The following is a 23,314-nucleotide window of genomic DNA, read 5'->3' as shown; positions in this document are numbered from 1 at the left end:
ACAACGCGCCAAGATCTGGATGGCACCGAGGTGGTGTCCAGCAAGTTGCAGCACTGGTGTGGCCATCCTACAATGCTGAAAGTCGGCGTGGGGCGCCCCGTTGGCCTGTGAGTTTGCGTCAGTAGCGGACCGATGTGCGAATAGGCCGAAGGCAGCACAACGCGCCAAGATCCGGATGGCACCGAGGTGGTGTCTAGTAAGTTGTCGCACTGGTGTGGCCATCCAACAATGCTGAAAGTCGGCGTGGGGCGCCCCGTTGGCCTGTGAGTTTGCGTCAGTAGCGGACCGATGTGCGAATAGGCCGAAGGCAGCACAACGCGCCAAGATCCGGATGGCACCGAGGTGGTGTCTAGTAAGTTGCCGCACTGGTGTGGCCATCCTACAATGCTGAAAGTCGGCGTGGGGCGCCCCGTTGGCCTGTGAGATGGTGTCAGTAGCGGACTGATGTGTGAATGGGGCCAAAGGAAGCGCAACAATATTTTCTACTATATTTTCAGAGTAGAAGACACCACAAGGCGCTGAGATGCCAAGATCCGGATGGCACCGAGGTGATGTGTAAGTTGCGGACGGATGTGCGAATGGGGCCAAAGGCAGCTCAACAATATTTTCTGAAGAGAATACACCACAAGGCGCTGAGATGCCAAGATCCGGATGGCACCGAGGTGATGTCTAAGTTGCGGACCGATGTGCGAATGGGGCCAAAGGTAGCGTAACAAGATTTTCTGTATGGAAGATACCACTAGGCGTTGAGATGCCAAGATTCGGATGGCACCGAGGTGATGTCTAGGAAGTTGTGCCACTGGTGTGGCCATCGTACAATGGTAAAAGTCGGCGTGGGGCGCCCTATTGGCCTGTGAGATGGTGTCAGTAGCGGACTGATGTGCGAATGGGGCCAAAGGCAGCGCAACAATATTTTCTGACTGACACCACAAGGCGCTGAGATGCCAAGATCCGGATGGCATCGAGGTGATGTCTAAGTTGCGGACTGATGTGCGAATGGGGCCAAAGGCAGCGTAACAATATTTTCTGTATGGAAGATACCACTAGGCGTTGAGATGCCAAGATTCGGATGGCACCGAGGTGATGTCTAGCAAGTTGTTGTGGTCATCCTACAATGCTGAAACTCGGCGTGGGTCACCCCATTAGCCTGTGAGATGGCGTCAGTAGCGGACCGATGTGCGAATAGGCCGAAGGCAGCACAACGCGCCAAGATCCGGATGTCACCGTGGTGGTTTCATAGTTGAGAGGCACTTCATCTGCAGTGGGGCGCCGAGATCAGGATGGCACCGAGGTGATGTCTAGCAAGTTGCTGTACTTGTGTGGTCATCCTACAATGCTGAAACTCGGCGTGGGTCGCCCCATTAGCCTGTGAGATAGCTGTTCTTTGGATTTGGGCCTGGTCCACTAAAATGGCCCTGGGACACCTAAGAACTCGAACGCTCGATTTTTTTTCCCTTTCCTGTACATGCAAAAAAAGGTAAATGCCCGGTATGTTACACGCTTCATCTGCCACGATGAACTCTCCAGAGGAACCGAAAAAATATATAGTTGTGGTAACTATACCATGCATTGTCATATGGAGAGGTGGCACCAATTAATTATAGTGCTGCATAAAAGAGAGATTTGGAGGAGAACCCCTGACCTGCTAGTACATTCATCAAAGAAGTGGCACTGAGAGCTTCAGAGGCAAGGGAAACGGTCCCAAATATTTAGAAGAACTTTGGAAAGATTAAAATGACATGTTTAGATTGTGGTAAATTAATTTCATGTGGGCAGATGAGTGTTACTCTAATAAATACAGCATATGAACATCATCATAGTCGATGGTTGGTAGAGACATTTTGACTATATCCTGGACCTGCCCGTCCTCGCCCAAAATGGCGCCGGAATAAATGGGACTCGTAACTCCTTGTTGTGTACTGGTTGCAGAACCTTGAAATCACGAGATACGTATGCAGTTTTGAAGCACATGGCGGGCGGGGACGAGAATTGATTGAATATTTCGACATCCCTATTGATATTAAGTTCTGATGTGTTATTGATTACTGTACTGTTGAAAATTCGAATTAACGTCACCCATGGTACTTGCCCGCAAATGTATATCTAGATAATTTTATTGTAACTGGCCCTGTCGTATTTTAATTATAAAATGTACGTCCACCGATTCCGTAACTGTTAGACACCTTAGTTTTTGCAACCTAATGGCCCGCCCGTTACGTTCCTCTACAGTGTAAATGTCTATTCATCATATACGATTACAGTTTGCTCTGTGGCAGGCCCACGTGGTTATAGGCTCGTATTTGTATAATGAAATTTTCACAATAAAGGTTTTTAAAAGAAAACATGGTAGTAGTGTATACATTGGTAAAGTTTTTAATAATAGTCACTGTTTTAGAATCATTAAAAGGCAAGTGAAATAAAGCAGACCAATTACATGAAGGGTAAAAGGTATAATACGAAGGAACGCAGTAAAGATAAATGGTCAAGGGCTGTTGTGTTTTCTATTCCTGCAACATAAAGTGATCGATAAGAATCTCATATTCAGGCGTATCGGCGACTAAGACAGCAGGTCGACCCTGTTTTGCTCAACGGCTCCGTCATAGAACGAAGAAACGCTCTTTTTCTCGAAAAAAGAATATATTTTACTTGCAGGACAGTTGTAAAATTTCCGGGAAAGTACATTAGCCTGGAACATTATAACATATATTTAAGAGAAAATAATGTTCGGAAGTAATTAAAAGCGTAATTTTTAGGTGATATGACCAAGGCTTTCATCATTAGAATAAGAAAAGTAAAATGAACCAATGAAAAGTTTTATTAACAAGTCACATGACTTGTTATGCTTACGTTACGCGCTGCGCGCCCCGGATGACTTCCGGATGCGCTAACGCGGCGCGTCATATGACGCATTACGCGACAACGCAGGTCCAGAATATAGTCAAAATGTCTCCACCAACCAGCGGTCGAAACACAACCCCTTTCAGCAGGCTAAATAGTTCTGTTAAATGACAACAGAAAGGACAGGCAACAAGAACCATCAGTCAAAGAGGGGAGGGCTAGTTCTTCTCTACCGGGTTACATTGGGGCGCTACCGGAACTGATCGAATTGGTAGTCTACAGTGTTTCTGGATGTTTCAGACCGAAGCTGGGGTTAGCATGAGAGCAGCACCATTTCGTAGCTCCGTTGTGGCCATTCCGCAACCAATCATGGCAGCCGCTCTTTATCGTTATTTTGGGCGGGGTGGGTGGCGGAGCCGAGCTGTTTTGCAGCCATCATTGTGTGGAGTTCAGTTCATCTCACTAGTTTTGTATTTGTCATGAGGGGTTGTTCCTAATGTTTCTATTTTAGCGAGGTCAAAAAGAGATCCCATTAGTGGCCTACTGATTTTGCTCGATTCCTTTTCTTTTTTTTTACACGATTTTTCGTTATCTGCAAAGACTAAACAGAGTATTGCGACTCTGTGTTTGTTTGTAAATAGAGAATGAACCAAAGAGAACTAATTCTAAAACAGTAAATACTTGGATAACAATCAATCAAATGGAGAGAGAAGCAGGCACGACGGATTACAACGGGGGCAAAGGCCTGCGTTAACTACCTTTCACTATCTGCAAAGAGAGAGTACTCCTAATAGAAATGAGGGGGGGGGGGCACCATTCAAAGCAGATCAGTGTGCATAAACACGAAAATGTTTTCACTTACCACGTACTTGACATTCGACAGCTTATGATATTTGCTATTAAAAAACCATTGAAATTCACTGAAAAAACCATAGGTTATAGACCATATATAGTTAGGAATTAGCATTTACAAAACCTTGAAAATTCACTGAAAAAACCATAGGTTATACACCATATATAGTTAGGAATTAGCATTTAAAAAACCTTATTTTACTCACACAAAACCATTGAAATTCCATATATAGTTAGTTGCACTAACTATATATCGCGCACCCGCAATCCACTGCTGATCATGTCACATATTACATCATTCATGACATGGTCAGTGACATCACTGATGACATCACTGATGACATCTCAAATGACATCACTGATGAGATCACTGATGACATCTCATTTGACATCAATGACCACATCACTGATGATATCATTCATGTGACAATACAATGCATCTCCTCACGTTTTAATATAACCTCTGTTTCACCCAGTGTTAAATACAGAGTATAATTTTTGAAACCATTGACACACCAATACTAGTTACTAAATACGTACTCACTGATTCCTACGTCTACACACACATTCACTCATTCACCCATACAATCATTCATACATACAATCACTCATCTTTACAACACTATCATATGCACTCATACACCTATACAGACACTTACACTCTGCCACTCATCCATGGAGTTACTCACACACCTAGTCAGTCCTGTAAAGAATCAATCACACTTCCATTTTCTTGTCTATACAGTTAAACATAGAGCACCTTACATTTTCAAACATATACTAACACATACTTACTTTCTTATACAATCATTGATACAAGTACACATTGATCTGCACAGAGTCACACACCTCCCAGCCAGCCACACACACACTCAGTCTCCTATACAAATACTTGGACAATCAATCAATAACCCATATAGTTAATCATATAGCTACTGATCAACACATGCAGCAGTTTACAGAACAACAGACATAATGATGCACAAATTAAGACAGTTTACTCACTAACCCATGCACTCAGTGAGACACATTTAATCACTCACTCATACATTCAGTCATGCACCTACTAAATCCTTCGTCCAGACACTTATACATCTACTCATTCTTCAATATGTAAAACATATTTAAACTTTACAGAAACACACAGTCACTGGATGATGTCATCAGTGATCTCATCAGTGATGTCATTTGAGATGTCATCAGTGATGTCATCAGTGATGTCACTGACCATGTCATGAATGATGTAATATGTGACATGATCAGCAGTGGATTGCGGGTGCGCGATATATAGTTAGTGCAACTAACTATATATGGAATTTCAATGGTTTTGTGTGAGTAAAATAAGGTTTTTTAAATGCTAATTCCTAACTATATATGGTGTATAACCTATGGTTTTTTCAGTGAATATATATATATATATATATATATATATATATATATATATATATATATATATTTATATGCACCAGCAATTCCAACCACTTCCGTTTGTGCGGCGAAGCAGGAACTCAGACCGACCACAGCGTATTCAGGCAAGGTAAAGTTTTATTTTCGTTCTTTCACAGCCAGCAAGACGCGTTTCGGGCTTCAGAAGCCCTTGATCATATATATATATATATATATATATATAAATCAAACCGAGTCCATCAGCAGATAACGACTCCTGCCCCGCCGGAAAGACACCTCGGACACGGACCTTTATGTTAATGCAAATTTATTTTAAATTGTTGCAGAAATATGCCGCATGACGTTTCGGCTCCGTGTAGCCTTTTTCACATGATAGATAGATATATATATATATGCAAAAAAAAGCAGAGATCTCAAGTTTAGGTGGAAAGCAGCCCCAATTTAGAGCACTCTCAACACCAGCGACACTCTACATTTGCAATTGTAGAGTGTCGCTGGTGTTGAGTGCTCTATATTGGAGCTGCTTTCCACCTAAACTTGAGAATTACCCAGAGTTGTCTGCTTCTTTTTTTGCATAATTTGTGCGTCACTCTATGCCTACAAGGGTTTTGTTTTGACATAGATATAATATATATATATATATATATATATATATATATATATATGTATATATATATATATGTATATATATATATATGTATATATATATATATATATATATATATATATATATATATATATATATATATATATATATATATATATATATATATATACACACACACACATACTTCAGTTAAATGGAATTTCTAATCACAACCTAAGAACAACGAAACACAAAACGTTAGCAGTTCTACTGAGCTCCAGAACCAAACATTTCCACAGTACAATGTTTACAAACTCACACAATGTAACTAATGACATCACCAATGGTTGCTTTTTGCATGAGCAGACTGGTTCTGTAAAGGCAGCATTGTTTCCTTTAAATTCTGCAAACCCTGGTTATAACTGGAGTCTTGGGATAGCAGGTTCTTTCTTGGGGTGGGTGCTGCCAAAGGCCAGGGCCTATGCCCAGAGTTTATTGGGTATAGCCAAAGGTCAAACCTTGTGGGCTTGGGAGGAAAAGGATGATTAACGCAGGGCCGGTCACAGGCCATGCACTGCACCAAGAGCATGTTTCACAAATCTGAAGGCCCTACACAGTCTGCAGGGGGAACTGAGCACAGCCCACCAAGACATTACTGAGAACAGTCAAATTCCATTCCCTACATCCAAAGGCCTACAGGGAACATGGACGCTGAGTGATGTCAGTCATGTGATATCACCAGCAATGTAATTTGTGACATCATGTGTGTTGTCATCAAACAGTGCATGGTGAAGGGAGAGTTATGGTTGCATGACTCTATGTAAAAGGCATATTTGAGATGATATCAAGGTTTTTTATCATAATCCAAAAGTCTCTCCAGCATGTTTTTCAGAGGAATAGGTACACAATTGGGAGGTAAAATCCAGTTTTAACACTTCCCAAAAATAATGTCCATCACTTGTAACTAATGAACTGAAATAACTGTGGGGTTGTATTAAATGTCTTATCGCTATATAAGACCCACAAGAAAAAAGTTTGACCATAGCCCACCAGGTTCCAGGTCCAAAAAATATCAAGAATTGAACCACTTCACAAAAAACAGTACAGGGGATTACATTCTTAGCAATTCATTCATTATTTTACCTTGACTATAATGAAAAATGTTTTTTATAACTTTTTTCCTCCATTGATCATTTAAATGAACAGTTTACTGCTCATTGGCAATGCATTGATACACTGAACCATTCATATCGCTCATTTCCCAAGTCCTCAACAGCAATGGTTTGCACTTTGTGATGTCATCAATGAAAAATATGTTTGTAAGGCAGTCAACAGAGAGATGCAATAAGCTCAATAGAAATATTTAGTATTTTACCTGCATCCATTAATGCCAAACTACCTCCGCATGCAGAAGCCATCGATGACGATCCTCAATAGAATAAAATAAGCAAATTAGATCATTTTTACAATGAACTGGAGAGTTTAAAATGGCACCATATACTTTCACACATCTTGGAATCTCCAAACTCTATCACTTGAACGATTCTTTGAAGAGTATTGCTCCTTTGAGCTATTCTTATCTCTCCTCGAGGACCTAGGACTCAAGTGAGTAGATATCAAGTGCATTTCTAATTTACTCTGGTCCTAAAAAGAGCATGGTACAGGAAAGGATATCCATTTGCCAAGTATTTAAAGACACTTACTGGACTGAATGGAAGATTTTCGCCACAACAACATCTCTTTGATTGTACTGAACTTCCTATCAACACATTAGGTGCTAATTGCAATTAAGTGATTTATTAATTGGGGTGGATTTTAGTCCACCAAAAGTAATAAAGTCACCAACTTGTTAGGCTCAACATAAGGTTTTAATAATTTAAACCTAAACGCAACCCCTGGTAATTATGGCATGGAGCCAACAGGCTTAATTAAGAGAACATATGCAAAGTATTTAGAAGCACCAACACAGTTAACAATTTAAAAACATAACACAATAAAAATCCCACTCCAGTTTATAAAAATAGAGAACAGGTGAATGAAGAAAATGAAGATTCAAGGCAAAAGCGCCAATCAGTAACCACTGGTCGGGGTTGACCTGGGCTTTGGCACAATTTCAGGCTGATCGCAATGGAGAGCAGTTTGGATACAGCAAGAAGGGTCATCCCAGTCAAAGATTTTACCTTCTGTTTTAATCTTTGAAACATACGTCAAAAGCCACCACCAAGGCAAGGCAAAGTCTGTTTGAAGAGGGATAGATATTGTGGGAGGTTCAGCTAAAGCTGTTAGTTTTGTTGGGAAAAGATGCAAACAGGAAAAAAAACTAATTTTGCACCAAGAGAAGTCCTCTTGTTGGACAGTTACTTTTGACACATTCGTCCAGTCAAGATATCTATCTTTGGCTGTCTCCAGGAAGGTTGCATTGAAGTGGGATATAATTGCTGCAAGAGTCCGCTGAACTTCAGGTTTAAACCACAGCAATCAGGCTTCAATAGTAGGCCAGAAGCCATGTTTTCTTTTGTCACACAAGTGGATGGCATATTAAGTGCTGCAGCGGAATTTAACTTTCTATACCATGGGTGTATATCAGTACCATATACCATGGCCTTATAGGAAAGTTAAGTATGGCAATTAATTAGGAGTTAGCCAATTTGACTATATTTTAAAAGACCATAACATTTTTGTGCTTTTACATTCCATTAGGTTCAACTGAGGTGTGCAGAAGGAGAGCTCTGTGAGAGTATATTCCACAATCTGATTCATGCAATTATGGATATCTGTTCTTCCCCATGTAAATTGCACCTGTGTTTACAGAAAGTACACAAGTATGGTGGATTTCATGCATTCACAAACACAGGTGCTGGTATAGGGCTTCAGCAAGAGGGGCAGCACAGCACAATTATGTCCCAATTCATAATGAACAAAATAGCAATGCGGATGGTAGTGGTCATTATAAATCCCAATGAAATTTTTGCCAACCCTTGCAAGCTGCATGAGGAAAGGGGTGAAGCACCTATTAGCAATGATTCACAAGCCAAGTTGCATTACTATTAATGTTGCGGAAGGGGTTCACCTCTTTGCAAAATGTCGATTTCCACTGCAAGGGATTACAAAATCCCTAACACCAAAAAAAGTGAGACTGTTTGCAGCACGATGTTGTTGGGATGGAAAAGCCCCCTACACGATGATGGACATGCACCCCTACCATGAGTGCCCCTGCTGCAATGATATCTGGATCCTTGGTACTGATTTTTGGTCATGGGTGAACACGGATCACACCTGTGCGCCATGAGTTTAAGCCTGTCTCAAGGTAATGCAATCTGTTTAGACTTGGGTGGAAGGGGGAGAGAGACACCAAGTGGTACCCTTGTGAAGGTAGAGGGCTACTGCCCTTACCTGGAGTTAAGTGACACAAGCACTGCGGTGGCATCATACCCATTTGTGTTCAACAGAATCTGTAATGTGAACAGGCTTTTTTGCCTGTATCACAGGTGTGGGGCTACTGGGCCATTTACGTAAAGTTCTGTGTAATTAGCTCACCTTTTGCCTGTATGGGTTGTCTGTAGTGCCATACATAGTGTGATACTTGCATTTGTGTGCTGGATTGTTACATAACATAGAGTCCTGTGTGTTCTACTTTGGATGCATAGGGCATGCAGAGGCTGGGGAGGGGAGAACTGCAACACCCAACCAAGAGATGTGTAATTCTAACAGTCCTGATGGGGGAACATGGACATGCACAGGGACATGGACCGCAGACACACAATGGAAGGAGAGGAACAGACCATTTATGTACACATCAAGGGGCTCTGTGATTCCAGAAGGAGTTATTGGTCAGGGAGGCTTGAGCTCATTGTCAGGGAGATGGTGAGACTGATAAGGCTGGCATTAACAGGGAATCTAATAGAGAGGAAGGCTTAGTCCTTTGAACTTTATTGGCTATATTTCAGTAACTGCTGACACCCTTGTGTGATCCCCAGTTACTCCCTTGGCCTGCATTCTGGGTCACTCAGAATTGGAGCCACTGTTGCTGTGGCAGACTATCCATGTGATAAAGGGCATTGTAGAGGAAAGAGCACTTCTAAGAAACGGACACCCCAAAACAAATTTCAAAGGACAGACACTAAATCACATAGGTGGGAGTCTGTGCCACATACTTTGTTGAACGGCACTGTATAATCAGGAGAAAGAAGATCACCAAAACGTCCTTGCTGCTGGACTCAGGATTAGGGACTAGTCTGCCAGTCTCCCATTTGGGATGAAGCCTGTTGACCAAAAGACCCTCTAAGTAAGTATGTTTTATTTATTTATTTAAAGGTTTTATTTAGCGCTGGCTAGACCCAAACGTATCAGAGCGCTTTACATGAGCATCAGATCATAGTTACAGGTTACATCGTTACAAAGGTTACACAGTTATTAGAGCATGGCAACATAGTTCTTTCGAAGGTAGAGATAAACAATAAGCCAAATACCTAAGGGGAAAAGCAGGCAGGGGGAAAGATTCAGGGGAGGGGATTCACATAATTTGCATACTCCTGCCATCTAGTGTTGGGTCCAGATGTTTCCAAGTTGTTTTTCTTCAAAGAAGTCTTTCCAGTCACAAGGTAAGGTGACTCCTCCTTTCGGTGATAGTGCAAATGGGCATCAACTCCATTGTTAGATTGGTTTCCCGCAGAGGGTGAGAATGGAGTTAGTAAGTGTAGAATAGAGATGTCCATGTGTATGCATGTAAACTGAGAAACTGCAACAACAGGAGACTGGGGAGGTGGTCGGGCGCATGTGAATCTACCACTCTACATGCCAAGAACAGATGCTAACTGAGTAAGTAACATTATCCGTTCGAGGCATGTGAGCTGTAGATCACTTGCTTTGCATAGACTATACAGCATTATACTCTCAAAGCGGTGGCTAACCTGTAGTTGTTGTAGTCGACTGAAACAGTGTTCTAAGTACTGCCTGGCCTACATTAGCTTGTTGCCCCACTAACACATCTAGACAATAGTGCTTGGTGAATGTGTGCAGAGTAGACCATGTTGCTGCCTTACAGATATCAGCTAGGGGAATATTCCCTAAGAAGGCCATAGTAGCCCCTATTTTGCGAGTGGAATGAGCTCTAGGGGGTATTAGCAAAGTTCGTTTTGCTTTCATATAACATGTTTGGATACATTTTACGATCCATCTTTTCAGAACTCGCTCCTGAGGCGGAAAGCCGGGAGTTTTCTCATTGCTTTTAAAATTTTAATATTGTATGTGATAACGTGTTTACTGGACTTACCCTCGGCCACTGCCTCTCATTTCCCAACACCCCGCCCAGCCGATTGCACGCTGCAGCCGGTGAGTGTTGCTGGAGCTACTCCGCCATTGCGCGACCCGCGGACAGGCCCACTGACGCTGGCCACGCCCCCTCACCACACCACTTAAAACGCGCGCTGACTGCTAGCGCAGTGTTTTTCAGAACTCGCTCCTGAGGCGGAAAGCCGGGAGTTTTCTCATTGCTTTTAAAATTTTTATATTGTATGTGATAACGTGTTTACTGGACTTACCCTCGGCCACTGCCTCTCATTTCCCAACACCCCGCCCAGCCGATTGCACGCTGCAGCCGGTGAGTGTTGCTGCAGCTACTCCGCCATTGCTCGACCCGCGGACACGCCCACTGACGCTGGCCACGCCCCCTCACCACACCACTTAAAACGCGCGCTGACTGCTAGCGCAGTGTTTTTCAGAACTCGCTCCTGAGGCGGAAAGCCGGGAGTTTTCTCATTGCTTTTAAAATTTTAATATTGTATGTGATAACGTGTTTACTGGACTTACCCTCGGCCACTGCCTCTCATTTCCCAACACCCCGCCCAGCCGATTGCACGCTGCAGCCGGTGAGTGTTGCTGGAGCTACTCCGCCATTGCTCGACCCGCAGACACGCCCACTGACGCTGGCCACGCCCCCTCACCACACCACTTAAAACGCGCGCTGACTGCTAGCGCAGTGTTTTTCAGAACTCGCTCCTGAGGCGGAAAGCCGGGAGTTTTCTCATTGCTTTTAAAATTGTAATATTGTATGTGATAATGTGTTTACTGGACTTACCCTCGGCCACTGCCTCTCATTTCCCCAACACCCCGCCCAGCCGATTGCACGCTGCAGCCGGTGAGTGTTGCTGGAGCTACTCCGCCATTGCTCGACCAGCGGACACGCCCACTGACGCTGGCCACGCCCCCTCACCACGTCGCTATTCACCATAAATCATGCGCTCTAACCGGAAGCGCAGCGGACGAGCGCAGCGGGCGCGAAGATTGCGCTCCGAAGGCGCGCATAAGGCAAGCTCGTCTGCGCCGAGGCCGGGCCTAGGGCCACCCCCCTTATTTCACCTGTGTCGCTCCCGTGTCTCAATACGGAGGTACTTACCTATACCTCCGCCCAACTACTAAATTTCAGGGTCGCAGCTGAGGTGCCCCATGCCCTACCACATTTGCTATATACCAATTCCAGTATTGGCCCTCACAAATGTCCTACGTGCACTGGAGATACCCCTATCCCTCCCACGACCTCCCCCCGACAGGTCCTAGCAGCACTCATAAATGTGCGATCTCTCCCCAAACACAAAATTGAAATCTCCGAGTTAATCGGTTCACATAACTTAGATATGTTATTCTTCACGGAGACATGGGAGGATGACTCCTCTGGCCCAGATTTTAGAGCGGCCACTCCAACAAACTACTGCGTAAGCAGACTAGATAGACCTAAAAGAAAAGGTGGAGGTATAGCCGTCATTTATAAAGATCATTTTAAAGTTACAATTGTGGAACCCAACTTCACTGAGTGCGAGGCTTTTTCTTTCACCATTGGCCTTTCTGACAAACAATCATTCAAAGGCATGTTAATTTACCGCCCTCCCGGGTCTAGGTCAAAATTCCTCACCAATGTTGGTAACCTAATTGAGGCCTCAGTAGGATCTCCAGATTTCACTTTATTGGGAGATTTCAACTTTCATCTCGAAACAATAGATGACCCAGACACCTCTCTGTTAATCAATGACCTAGCTGCAGCGGGTTTCCTGCAAATTGTTAAACAACCCACACACCAAGCGGGACATACCTTAGATGGACTATTCACCAGCAATCCTCAAATATCTGTCTCTAAGGTAATCCCACTTACTTGGACGGATCATGCAGCAGTCTGTTTTTCCATAAAAATCAATCCCCGCACTTCTCCTAATATTTCTTCCTCTCCTGTCTCCTTCAGAGACTGGAAAAATATTAACACTGACCACCTCGCAGAGATGATGCTAAGCAGCACCATCCCTAACGAACAGGATCCTACATTAGCGTACATCCACTATCTGAGCAACTTAAACACTGCTTGCAATAAGTTAGCCCCGATCAAAACCTCCTATCGCAGTAGAAAGCTTCCCCCGGCCCCTTGGTTCACGGAACCCCTACGACTGCAAAGACAACATTGCAGGAACCTGGAAAGGCATTGGCGCCGCCACTACAGTCCTATTGACAAAACTGCCTACAAAAACTCTCTCTCCAAATACAAAAAAATTATCACATTGGAAAAAACATGCTATTATACGTCCCAAATTAATCAGGCAAAAAACTCTACAAGAGAACTATTTCAGACAGTCACTCATCTATCTAACCCGCCTGCTCCACGCTCAGATGGATCACAGTCTCTCTCGGATTCGCTAGCCACATTCTTCGAAAACAAAGTCAGTGCTATTTTCTCAACCTTTTCCCACTCCCCTTCCTCCTCCACACCCATGGCACCTTCTCTTAATAAGGCACCAACTTTTTCTGTCTTCGAACCCACTACGCAGGAACATATCAAACTTCTTGTCGCTCGCACCAAATCGGGGTCACCAGTTGACCCTTGCCCTCCCGCCATCCTTAATCTCATCCCGGAAGCCATCTCCCCCGCTCTGACTACCATCTGCAATGCAATGTTCTCATCTGAGATATATCCATCGGTTTAGAAGGAGGCCATAATTAAACCACTTTTAAAAAAGCCCACTTTAGATCCTCTCTTTCCCGCCAGCTATAGACCAATTGCTTGTCTTGCTTTCCCTGCTAAAATTTTCGAAAAAATTATGAATACACAAATTTCTAAATTCATAAACGAAAACAATTTACTCGATGACACCCAATTCGGGTTCAGACAGGGTCCAGGGTCATGGAACAGAGACAGCGCTACTAAAAGCAACAGATGAGATAAGGATCACAATGGATAAGGGAGGAGCCGCGGTACTAATACTTTTGGACCTCTCCGCAGCCTTTGACACGGTCGATCATGTCACCTTGATCGACCGTGTCTCAGCCATAGGAATAAAAAACAAAGCCGAAGAACTTCTCGCCTCATTTCTGGCTAACCGTCCTCAGACGGTGAAGATGGGTAACTACATCTCCCAGACTTTCTCTCTCCATTGTGGAGTACCTCAGGGCTCCTCGCTGAGTCCGACACTTTTTAACATTTACGTGTCGGACTTAGCGAGGGTTATAAAATCCTATGGAATCGCCCTTACAACCTATGCGGACGACACTCAATTGGTGTTATCCGTATACAATGATGGTATAACGGTTGCGGCTAACTTCCAAGAGGGAATGAGGGCAATAAGTTCCTGGATGTCATCAAACTGTCTTAAATTAAACTCTGACAAGACAGAGGTGATGACATTCGGGAAACTGGAACCTATCTGGTCCCCCCAATGGTGGCCACCTGAGATGGGAATGCCTCCTCAACCGGTGACCAAGGTACGTAATCTAGGAGTCATATTTGACAACAAACTGACTTTCCACCAACATGCCAACTCGGTGGTCTCCTCATCTTTTTACATCTTAAAGAGGATTAAAAAACTAATTCCGTACCTACCTCCTTCTGCGGGCAAAACTCTAATCAGTACTCTGGTCTTCTCTAGAACAGATTACTGTAACGCCCTTCTGCTGAATGCCCAAGAAAAGGTCCTCAACAGACTGCAGATGGTCCAAATTGCTTCGGCCAGGACCTTACTAAACATCCCCAAGTTTGCATCCATCTCCCCGTATATTCGACAGCTGCACTGGCTCCCAGTGAGGAACCGGACTAAATTTAAGGCTTTATGCATCGCCTACAAAGCCATCAACAACCTAGGCCCACTATATCTAAAATAAGCATTCTGCCCGCTCGAACACTCAAGAACTTTACGTTCTTCATCCGCCCATTTGCTAAAGGTTCCTCGGCAAGAAGGGCCAATTGGGGAGACAGATGCTTTACCATCTCAACAGCCAAACTCTGGAATACTCTACCCCTCCATATCAAAACGGCTCCCACGCTGATTAACTTCAGGAAAAAACTCAAAACATGGTTGTTCTCAATATAAAATTTTCACCACAGTGAGAGTTCTGTTATGTTAGCACCGAGACACCCATCTGGGTATTTGCGCGCTTTAAAAATTGCATAAAATAAATAAATAAATAAATAGATCTTGCATTGCCTGATTTAGATATGGGATTGAAGTTTGTGAATTAGCCCGTTTTCAGGCACTGGAGACAACAAGTGAGTTTAGGAGTAACTGTCCTTTAATGAAGAGTGGATCAGAAGGAGCAGGCTTATACTTTTTATCTATTCTGGGAGTTAGAATACAAGTACGAACAGGGTCTTTCAAAATGTCTTTGGCATGTCTCTTTATACCTTTGAGCATAGGAAGAGTCTCACTAGATCTGTGTGTACTAGACGGAGTTTCAAACAAGAAATCCTCTTCTAAGGATTCTTTATGTAGTTGCACCCCATGATATTGTGCAGCCCTGGCAAGCAACTCTGAATAAACTACACTGTCGCCAGGAGGGGAAGGCTTTGCAGGGTAAAGGTCTGGATTGTTATCTTTAGGTGGATCAATGGTATAGTCTTTCCAAGGATCTACAGGTAACTGAATATCTCCATCCTTTCCATCATCTTCATCAGGCTGTGAGGGTGGAGAATTGTGTGGTGTGATGAGTAAATGTTCCAAAACTGGAGAAAGTTGTGAAGGTGTAGGGGAACGTGGTGGGAGAGGAGGAGGAGGAGAAGGGTTAGTACCAACATTCCTCTTCTTTAAAGGAATCTTATGAAGTATGTCCTCTTACTCAGGTTTGCGTTTGTGAGGCAGTTTGGTAAGAAGATGTCCTGTTCCAGTATTAATGTAATGTTCCATTTGTTTAGGATCCAATTGGGGGGCTAGTAAGTCAAAAATCCAATCCTGTGGATTCAAAGGAGCATTTTTCGGTTTTGGCACGGAGGATTTTGGAACTGGGATGGAATAATGCGTGGAAGGTTTCAGCTCCAAAGCGGATTTGCTTTTCGGCGTCGAGGGTTTCGGCTCCGAAGCAATCTTTGGTTTTGAGCTTGAAGGTTTTGGCTCGGTGCCAGACTTTGGCCCACTTGATCTCGAGCCGGAAGGCTTGACACTGGGTTTCGGTGCCGAGCCGATAGGCGGGGCGTCGGAAACATCGTCTCGGTTCCGACCGTGGCCCGGAGGCGGAGGTTGGACCGAAGTCTTTTACTTGAGTGGAATTGGATTTCAGGGCAAGAGGTATTCGGAACCTTGACCCTGCGATACGTCCTCTTCGATCTCAGAGTCCAATTCAGGTACAGATAAGGCCTGCTCTTCCTGTTCCTCTACGGCCCCTTGTTACTTAGAATTCTTCATGCTCGGATCCTTCACCGAAGATGTCCGGCGTGTATTAGCTGTTTTGGCTCTGTATTTCACGACGTATAGCCTGACGATCGCGGATGTCTTCTTGTATCTGAACGATCCGCACACGTCGCAGTCTTCTTCTTTGTGCTCCGGAGACAAGCACAAGATGTACACTTCGTGAGAGTCGGTGCGCGGATACTTTGCGTGGCACAGAAGACAGAATTTGAATGGAGTCTCAGCCATCGACTGTGAGGTGGACCGACTGAGTTAGACCAGACAGCCTTCCACGATCAAAAACAAGTTTTCCTTTGACCGATACGATACGCTGAAAAGTGGGATACACGTGCAAAACAATAACGACGCGGGTATATTGAATTGAGCACCGAAGGGAACCCGTAGAATGGAGCGCAGCAATTCACGTCTAAGCCCGATGGCAGAAAAAAACTATCTAACAATGGAGTCGATGCCCATGCACCCTAGAACCGAAAGGAGGAGTCACCTTACCTCACGCACTGGAAAGACTTCTTCGAAGAAAAACAACTTACAAACATCCGGACCCAACACTAGATGGAAGGAGAATGCAAAGCCTGTGATCTACAGCTCTCACGCCTCAAATATATCTTTTTGGTCTAAAAAAACATACAATGCCATAGTGGTCCCTGGCATTTAAAAGCACTCCTTTGTGTTTGGATGTACTTGCTGTGAAAGGAAAGCATGCCATCATACACAGTTGAGTTAGTAATAGCTCAAATAGGCTGACCGATTCTGTAGTCGAAGCAAAGAAGACGTGAATTACAAGAGAGCCGGTTGAAATCTCCTATGTATAATATACAAATAATTTTAGTTAAAAAAAAAAGGTCAACCCAGCACTCCAAAAAAATGTAATCCTCCCTTTTTTTGCATAAGGTCTTGGACTAATGCCAGACCCTAAAAAAAAACAAGCTAGTACAACCACACAGTCATGTTTCGTGAAAGCGTGAGGTGTAGACCAGGTAGTTTCTTTATGTATGTTAGGTACTGGGATGTTCTCCAGTGAGGCCATAGAGGCTTCCTTCTTCTGAGTGGAGTGGGCTCTAGCAAGAGTGGGCAGAGTCCTCTTAGAATTGGCATAGTATGTCTCAATGCATTTGGCGATCCATCTAGCAATGCCTTACTTGGAAGAAGCCTTCCCTTATGGAGGCTTATAGAAAGCAACAAAGAGTTACAGTGTCTTTCTAAATTGTTTAGTTCAATCAATGTTGTACAGGAGGGCTCGCTTTCCGTCAAAAGTATGGAAAGCCCGTTCTGCAACAGAGTCGGTTTGCGGGAAAAACAAAGTTCAATAGACTGGTTAATGTGGAAGAGAGATACCACCTTAGGGAGAAATTTGCGATTGGTACGAAAGACAACCCTATTTCGATGTATTTGGAAGAAAGGTTTTTCCACATTTAGTGTCTATAACTCACTGGAATGCCTGAGTGAAGTGAAGGTAACAAAGAATGCCACCTTCCAAGAGAGGAACTGACAGGCAGAGGGGCTCAAACGAAGGGCCCATAAGCCTTATATGTACAATGTTGAGATTCCACATCAGGCCGGTGGAACCCGAGGAGGAATGATCCTCTTGAAACTCTCCTAGAAAGCTTTAATGACTGGAATAATGAGGAAAGAAATGTGTTGTCTTTTCTAAAGGTAGGCAGCCACAGTAGCCAAGTGTAGGTGTATGGAAGTGAAGGCTAGACCAGAAACCTGCAGATGTAATGGGTAACAAACATAGTCCTGCATTGTGATTTCAAAAAGATCAACATGTTTTAAGGGACAGTAGCGTACAAATCTTTTCCACTTTTTCGCATACCAGGCCAGAGTGGTAGGTCTGCACGCTTTCTTAAGGCTGCTCATACATTTCGGAGGAAGGTTGAGGTATCCAAATTCTATGACCTCAGGAGCCAGATCTCAAGGCTGAGCATCCCAGGATCTAGGTGCCTGATTTCTCCATAGTTCTGTATGAGAAGGTCCGATCTGTTGGGGAGCCGCTCGTGTGGAACTAAAGAGAGAGTTGGAGCAGAGTTGTAAACAATAGCTGGCGAGCCCATGTGGGAGCCACCAGGATGAGCACAAGGGACTTCTGCCGAAGTCTACGTACCACAAACAGAAAGAGAGGAAGAGGCTGAAAAGCGCATGCAAATGTCCCAGACTAGGTCATCTATAGTGCATTGCCCATAGATTGTGGGTGTGGGAACCTGGAGGAGAAGTTTGGGCACATGGTGTTTTCTGTGGTTGCGAAAAGGTTTAATTCTGGAAAGCCTCACCTGGGGAAGTAGCAGAGGTGGACATGCAGGTGAAGTTCACACTTAATGCTGCATCCTGCCGAGGAGGTTGGCAAAAGTCATTATCCATCCTAGGAAGGTACTCAGCTAACAAATTAATTTTGTGACTGGGGGCCTATCGTCAAATGCTCAGAGATAACTGTGAGAGTTGTCGTGCACATGTGCCCCCTGTTTCTCGAGATAATACATGGCTGTCATATACTATGTGTGGACAAGGACAACTTTGCCTATCAGGCGAGGTAGGAAAGCCTTCAACGCTGGCATGATGGCTAGAATTTCCAAGTATTTGATATGGAGACCCTGTTGTTTGGGCTCCCATTGGCCTTGAACAGTCAGATTTGGTAAATGGGCCCGCATCCCGTAAGAGAGGCATCCATTGTGACAGGGCTCTGTGGAACAGGGTTGAGGAAAGGCCACACCTGCAACAGGTTGTTGCTGTTCTACCACTGCACAGAGTGACAAGTGTGGCAGCCGAGAAACACTAGATCGTCCCAATGACTCTCCGCTTGAGACTACCGTTGGGCTAGGCATTCTACAAAGGACACATGTGTAACCTGGCATGATGTACTGTGGCAATGCAGGAGATCATCATGCTTGGGAGGTGCATGACTGTTCCAACTGTGACTTGTTGATATGAATGGGAAACCCCTAACCAGTAGAGCAGATCTATTATGGTTTAATTATGCTCATGACATAGCTGGCAGGTGGCACTCTTGATCGTCAGTGATCCAGGTAAGGGAAGATGTGAACGCCCTGTCTACGAAGGTATGCAGCCACCACCGCAAGGCACTTCGTAAATACCCGAGAGGGACTGGGAACTCCGAAGTGGAACACTTTGAATTGATAGTGTTTTCGCTGACCACAAACCTGAAATATCGGTGATGTGCCGGTTGTATTGGAATGTGACAACAATTAGCCTTCAGGTCACGAAGTCACCTGCTGAAGAGGTGGAATAACATCCTGGAGGGTGACCAGAGGAAAGTGTTCCGATAGGATGTATTCCTTTAGTGGTCTGAGGTCTAGAACAGGTTTCTGAGGGACCAGTAATTTGGGGGAATTAAGACGTACAGGGAGTACAGTCCCATCCCCTGCTGATGGTAGGGGATGGGTTCTATAGTCCATTTGAGAAGGTGTGCTTGGACCTTCTCTTTGAGAAGTTGTAGGAGTTCTGCAGAGAGTGTGTGCGTGCGAGATGCAAGGCATGGAAGGGAGCTCCAGATAATTACCATGTAGGATAATATCCAATACCCACTGTCTGAAGAGATGGACTGGTCGCCTTATCCATCTTTTTGCGCTGCGTTGCTGGGACTGGAATGCCCAAAGCTTCCTCAATGGACAGCTGGCGCTTGGGAGCTGGAGAAGCAGTAGATCCAAGAGGGTGGGCAAGGATTCGGACTGTTTGGGGATGAATGACCAGGTGTTTATGCTTTACATCAATCTCCTCTTGTGGCTTGTGAAGGACTGGTTAATAGTGCTGGCACCGATGTCGCATTTGCTGGTTGATGCCGAAGGTTTTGGATCAGAGGCAGATGCATTCGATGCCGAAGGGCAGCTTGGTGCCAGCGTCTGAGTAGCCGGCTCCAAAGCAGTCAGCTTTGAGTGCAGAGGATCCAAATTAAGTGGTCGGTGCTGACCATGGCCCAAAGGCAGTGGCGTCCGGAAAGCCTGGTTGGCTGTGTGCCTCTTGGAGGTGGGCTGCTCAACTTGAGTGGTGGCGAGGAGGTGCTGTACTCACAGACTGCTGGGGTGGCCAGATCCTCAATTTCAAGCTCGGAACTAGAGCTATTCCCAGGGGAGAACGCTTCTTCCTCTAAAGCAGAATGATGTGAATGATGTCCCCCTGGATGTTCTAGGGACCGAAGAGGTCTGTAGTGTTGTGACCACCCCTGAGTAACATCTTGAGGCAATGAGCTTGAGGGTAAAGGAGAGTCTTTTCGGACAGTAGCAAGGGCAGGTGTCTAATTCAGCCTCGTTGTGCTCAATCAGAAGCACACGTCCAAACCCAACGGTGGAAGGAAAACAATCGAATAATGAAGTCTATGACCACGTGCTACACAAGCAAGAGGAGGAGTCACCTCGTGACTCAAAATACTTTTTAGAAGAACAACAATTTGCACACATCTGTGCCCAACACCAGATAGCAGGAGTATGCACAGCATATGTATCTAAAGTCACACATACCTCGAACTAATAGTTTACTAAATGCAGCCACTGGAAGGATTCAAGTCAGCCAATGAAAAGGCTGTTAAAAAAGCTATGCTCCAGGGGAAGGAAACCCAAGGACAGAAAGGCAAGTCATCAAATAGCAACCAAGGAAATAAGAGCAACAAGAAATACAACCAATGTAAGCTAAGAGCAGTCTGTAAGCTCATTGTAAGTTTATGGTATGGTCTGGAAGAGGCTTGCGGCTAAAAGCGGACAGAACTATAAAGTGCCTACTGCGCCTTACTCTATCTCCACAAATCAAACTGCATTTTGACACCACCATGCCATGCTTTGAAAGCTACATCAAGTTGTACGCTGTAGTCATTGCAAAGTCCACAAGAACATTGTATATGGTTTTAATATGAGCTGGCACGTACCCTCTGGCAATGGCCCCTTTGATGGCATCACACTTGCTCTCAAATTATTATCAATGTTCCCTGTCACACACAGGGTAAAAACTGAAGCCCCAACTCATTAATAAATCTCTATTGTGACTTCTCTGAACTTCAAAACAATTTTCTTTAATGTTACCAGTCACCGAGGACACCATATTCCAGTTCATTTTTTTTTTATTCCACCACCTACAATGTAAAACCTTAAAACAATTTGTTCAACTTAATTAAACTAGGACTACTTCTCTCGGAATTGTGACCTGCATTTAAAAAAATAAAAACACACAAGGGAAAAATTATGTCACCAATTCCGTGAACCCTAGTTTAGACATGAGGTCAAGGATGGACTTGGGTTTAGATTGTTGTCCAAAGTATTTCTTGAAAAAATATTGTGTGAATTTCGGAAGTATAGACATAATATAATAAAAAGCATGTTAATAGGTGGTTTTCTGCTTTACAACAGTTTATGTGGCCTACAACCAAAGCAATAAACTACACACTACAGGATATCGTCCATATGCCACAAAAAAAATTCCAATGCACCAAATTAAGTACTTACCGTTGGATTCCAGGACTTCTGACGTTACTCTTATAGTGAAGGGGAAATCTTTAGGAATAACTGGCTTCAATGCTTTCTCTGCAAGAGCACCTACATTTAAAAGATACAATATACCATCAATGTTGTAATTATTGTTCAATGATTACATAAAAAAAATCTAACAATATTTTACATACCGTGACCAAGTTCCCTTCTATTGATTCCAGTAACTCGCCCAATCTCATTTGTTGCAAATGGAGGGAACTAAAAAGAAAACAAAATTTTACAAAATATGGCTAGGTTGGGGGTTTCACATTGCCACTTTCATTTGCCTGCACAGTGCCTATGGGCTCAAATTACACTTTCAATAAAGCCAAATGTCTATATCTCATAAGTGACTGAAAAAAGTTACAGCTTCTGGGGGTTCACAAGTCTCACGGGTTCCAACAGTAACCGATAACAGTCGCACATTTCGTAGCGTACACTTACTCTACAATTCTTACTCATGTAGGTTTCAACTAGAATCATAATCTGCATAATGTTGCGGAAATGTGCCTGGGCAGATAAGGCTTTTATTTTATTTTATTTTTCCTATACATGAAACGTTCATTTTCCTTATTGAGAAACAGCTTTCACAATTTGTCCTAAAAAGTGGGAATATTTGGAGATCCTTTTACCTCCGATTTACATAGTGGTACCATTTTAAAAATATTTTTAGTTGAGTAAATATGATGAAAAACTCCACTATAAATGTTTTTGACATACATCTCGAAACATATATAAAGCTACGAGTGAGCAAAGAGTCATTATGAAATCACACATTTTTTAACGAAGAATGTTGTGAGTTTTTTTCGGTTTAGTTTGAGATCTGTAATTTTATTCACGTGTAAGACAGTTCCAGAGTCTGGTAGTATATCCTAGGGTGATTGTTTCAGAGTTTGACATATTATTAACTCTGGTATTTTGAAGTGTAGAATGGCTCCTGGGACAAGATTGCCCCACTTTGGAGATTTCACTGAAAATAGTTAATATGCCAAAGGTGTGTAATTTAGGGCAGGAGCTGTATCTTAGTGTTGAAACCAACATGTTGGTAATTAACCCCATTGCTGCTGGCGACGTCCAACGGAACGTTCAGCGCAGGTAACTGGTTAAAAGATAATCTCCATACAGTCCCAAGGATGGAAACCCTGAATAATTTTAATGAAAAATCATTTAACTTCTGCCTGATTTTTTGTTGCTATGCAAGTTAAGAATAAGTAATGGTGGGCAGGGCTGAAGACTAGAAGGCTCTGAAGGATGGTTTCACACCCACATGGTGCATCCCCATAATAATTTGTTTCTAAACAAAACATAGTAATACTCCTTAGCTCACAGTAGCAAGGCCAAAAAAGAACAGTTGTGAGTGATCGCTGTTGACATTTTGCTGTTCTGACATGTTTTTTTATTTTTTTTAAATTTTATTTACCACAAAACAGCAAAGTACATATCGTAAGCAGCCATTCGCCTACATCCCTTCTCGGGCCGGCAGTAGTTCAAATTATCTTATCAGCGATTCC

At 43.6% G+C, this 23,314-nt stretch overlaps 1 protein-coding gene across 1 annotated transcript in view; it reads right to left on the bottom strand.

Moving 5' to 3' along the window:
• The window catches only part of PNPT1 (polyribonucleotide nucleotidyltransferase 1), a 326,983-nt gene that overhangs the window by 111,230 nt on the left and 192,439 nt on the right, over window positions 1-23,314 (bottom strand). The window contains exons 16-18 of the mRNA XM_078649311.1: window positions 21,956-22,022; window positions 21,780-21,869; window positions 7,059-7,112 (exon numbers count right to left, since the gene is read on the bottom strand). Coding sequence (XP_078505437.1) covers window positions 7,059-7,112; window positions 21,780-21,869; window positions 21,956-22,022 — 211 coding nt within the window. The remainder of the gene's footprint in view (window positions 1-7,058; window positions 7,113-21,779; window positions 21,870-21,955; window positions 22,023-23,314) is intronic.

Source organism: Lissotriton helveticus, chromosome 6 (genome assembly GCF_964261635.1).
Source record: "Lissotriton helveticus chromosome 6, aLisHel1.1, whole genome shotgun sequence".
Lineage (NCBI taxonomy): Eukaryota > Metazoa > Chordata > Amphibia > Caudata > Salamandridae > Lissotriton > Lissotriton helveticus.
This window is presented reverse-complemented; position numbering and strand designations above follow the sequence as displayed.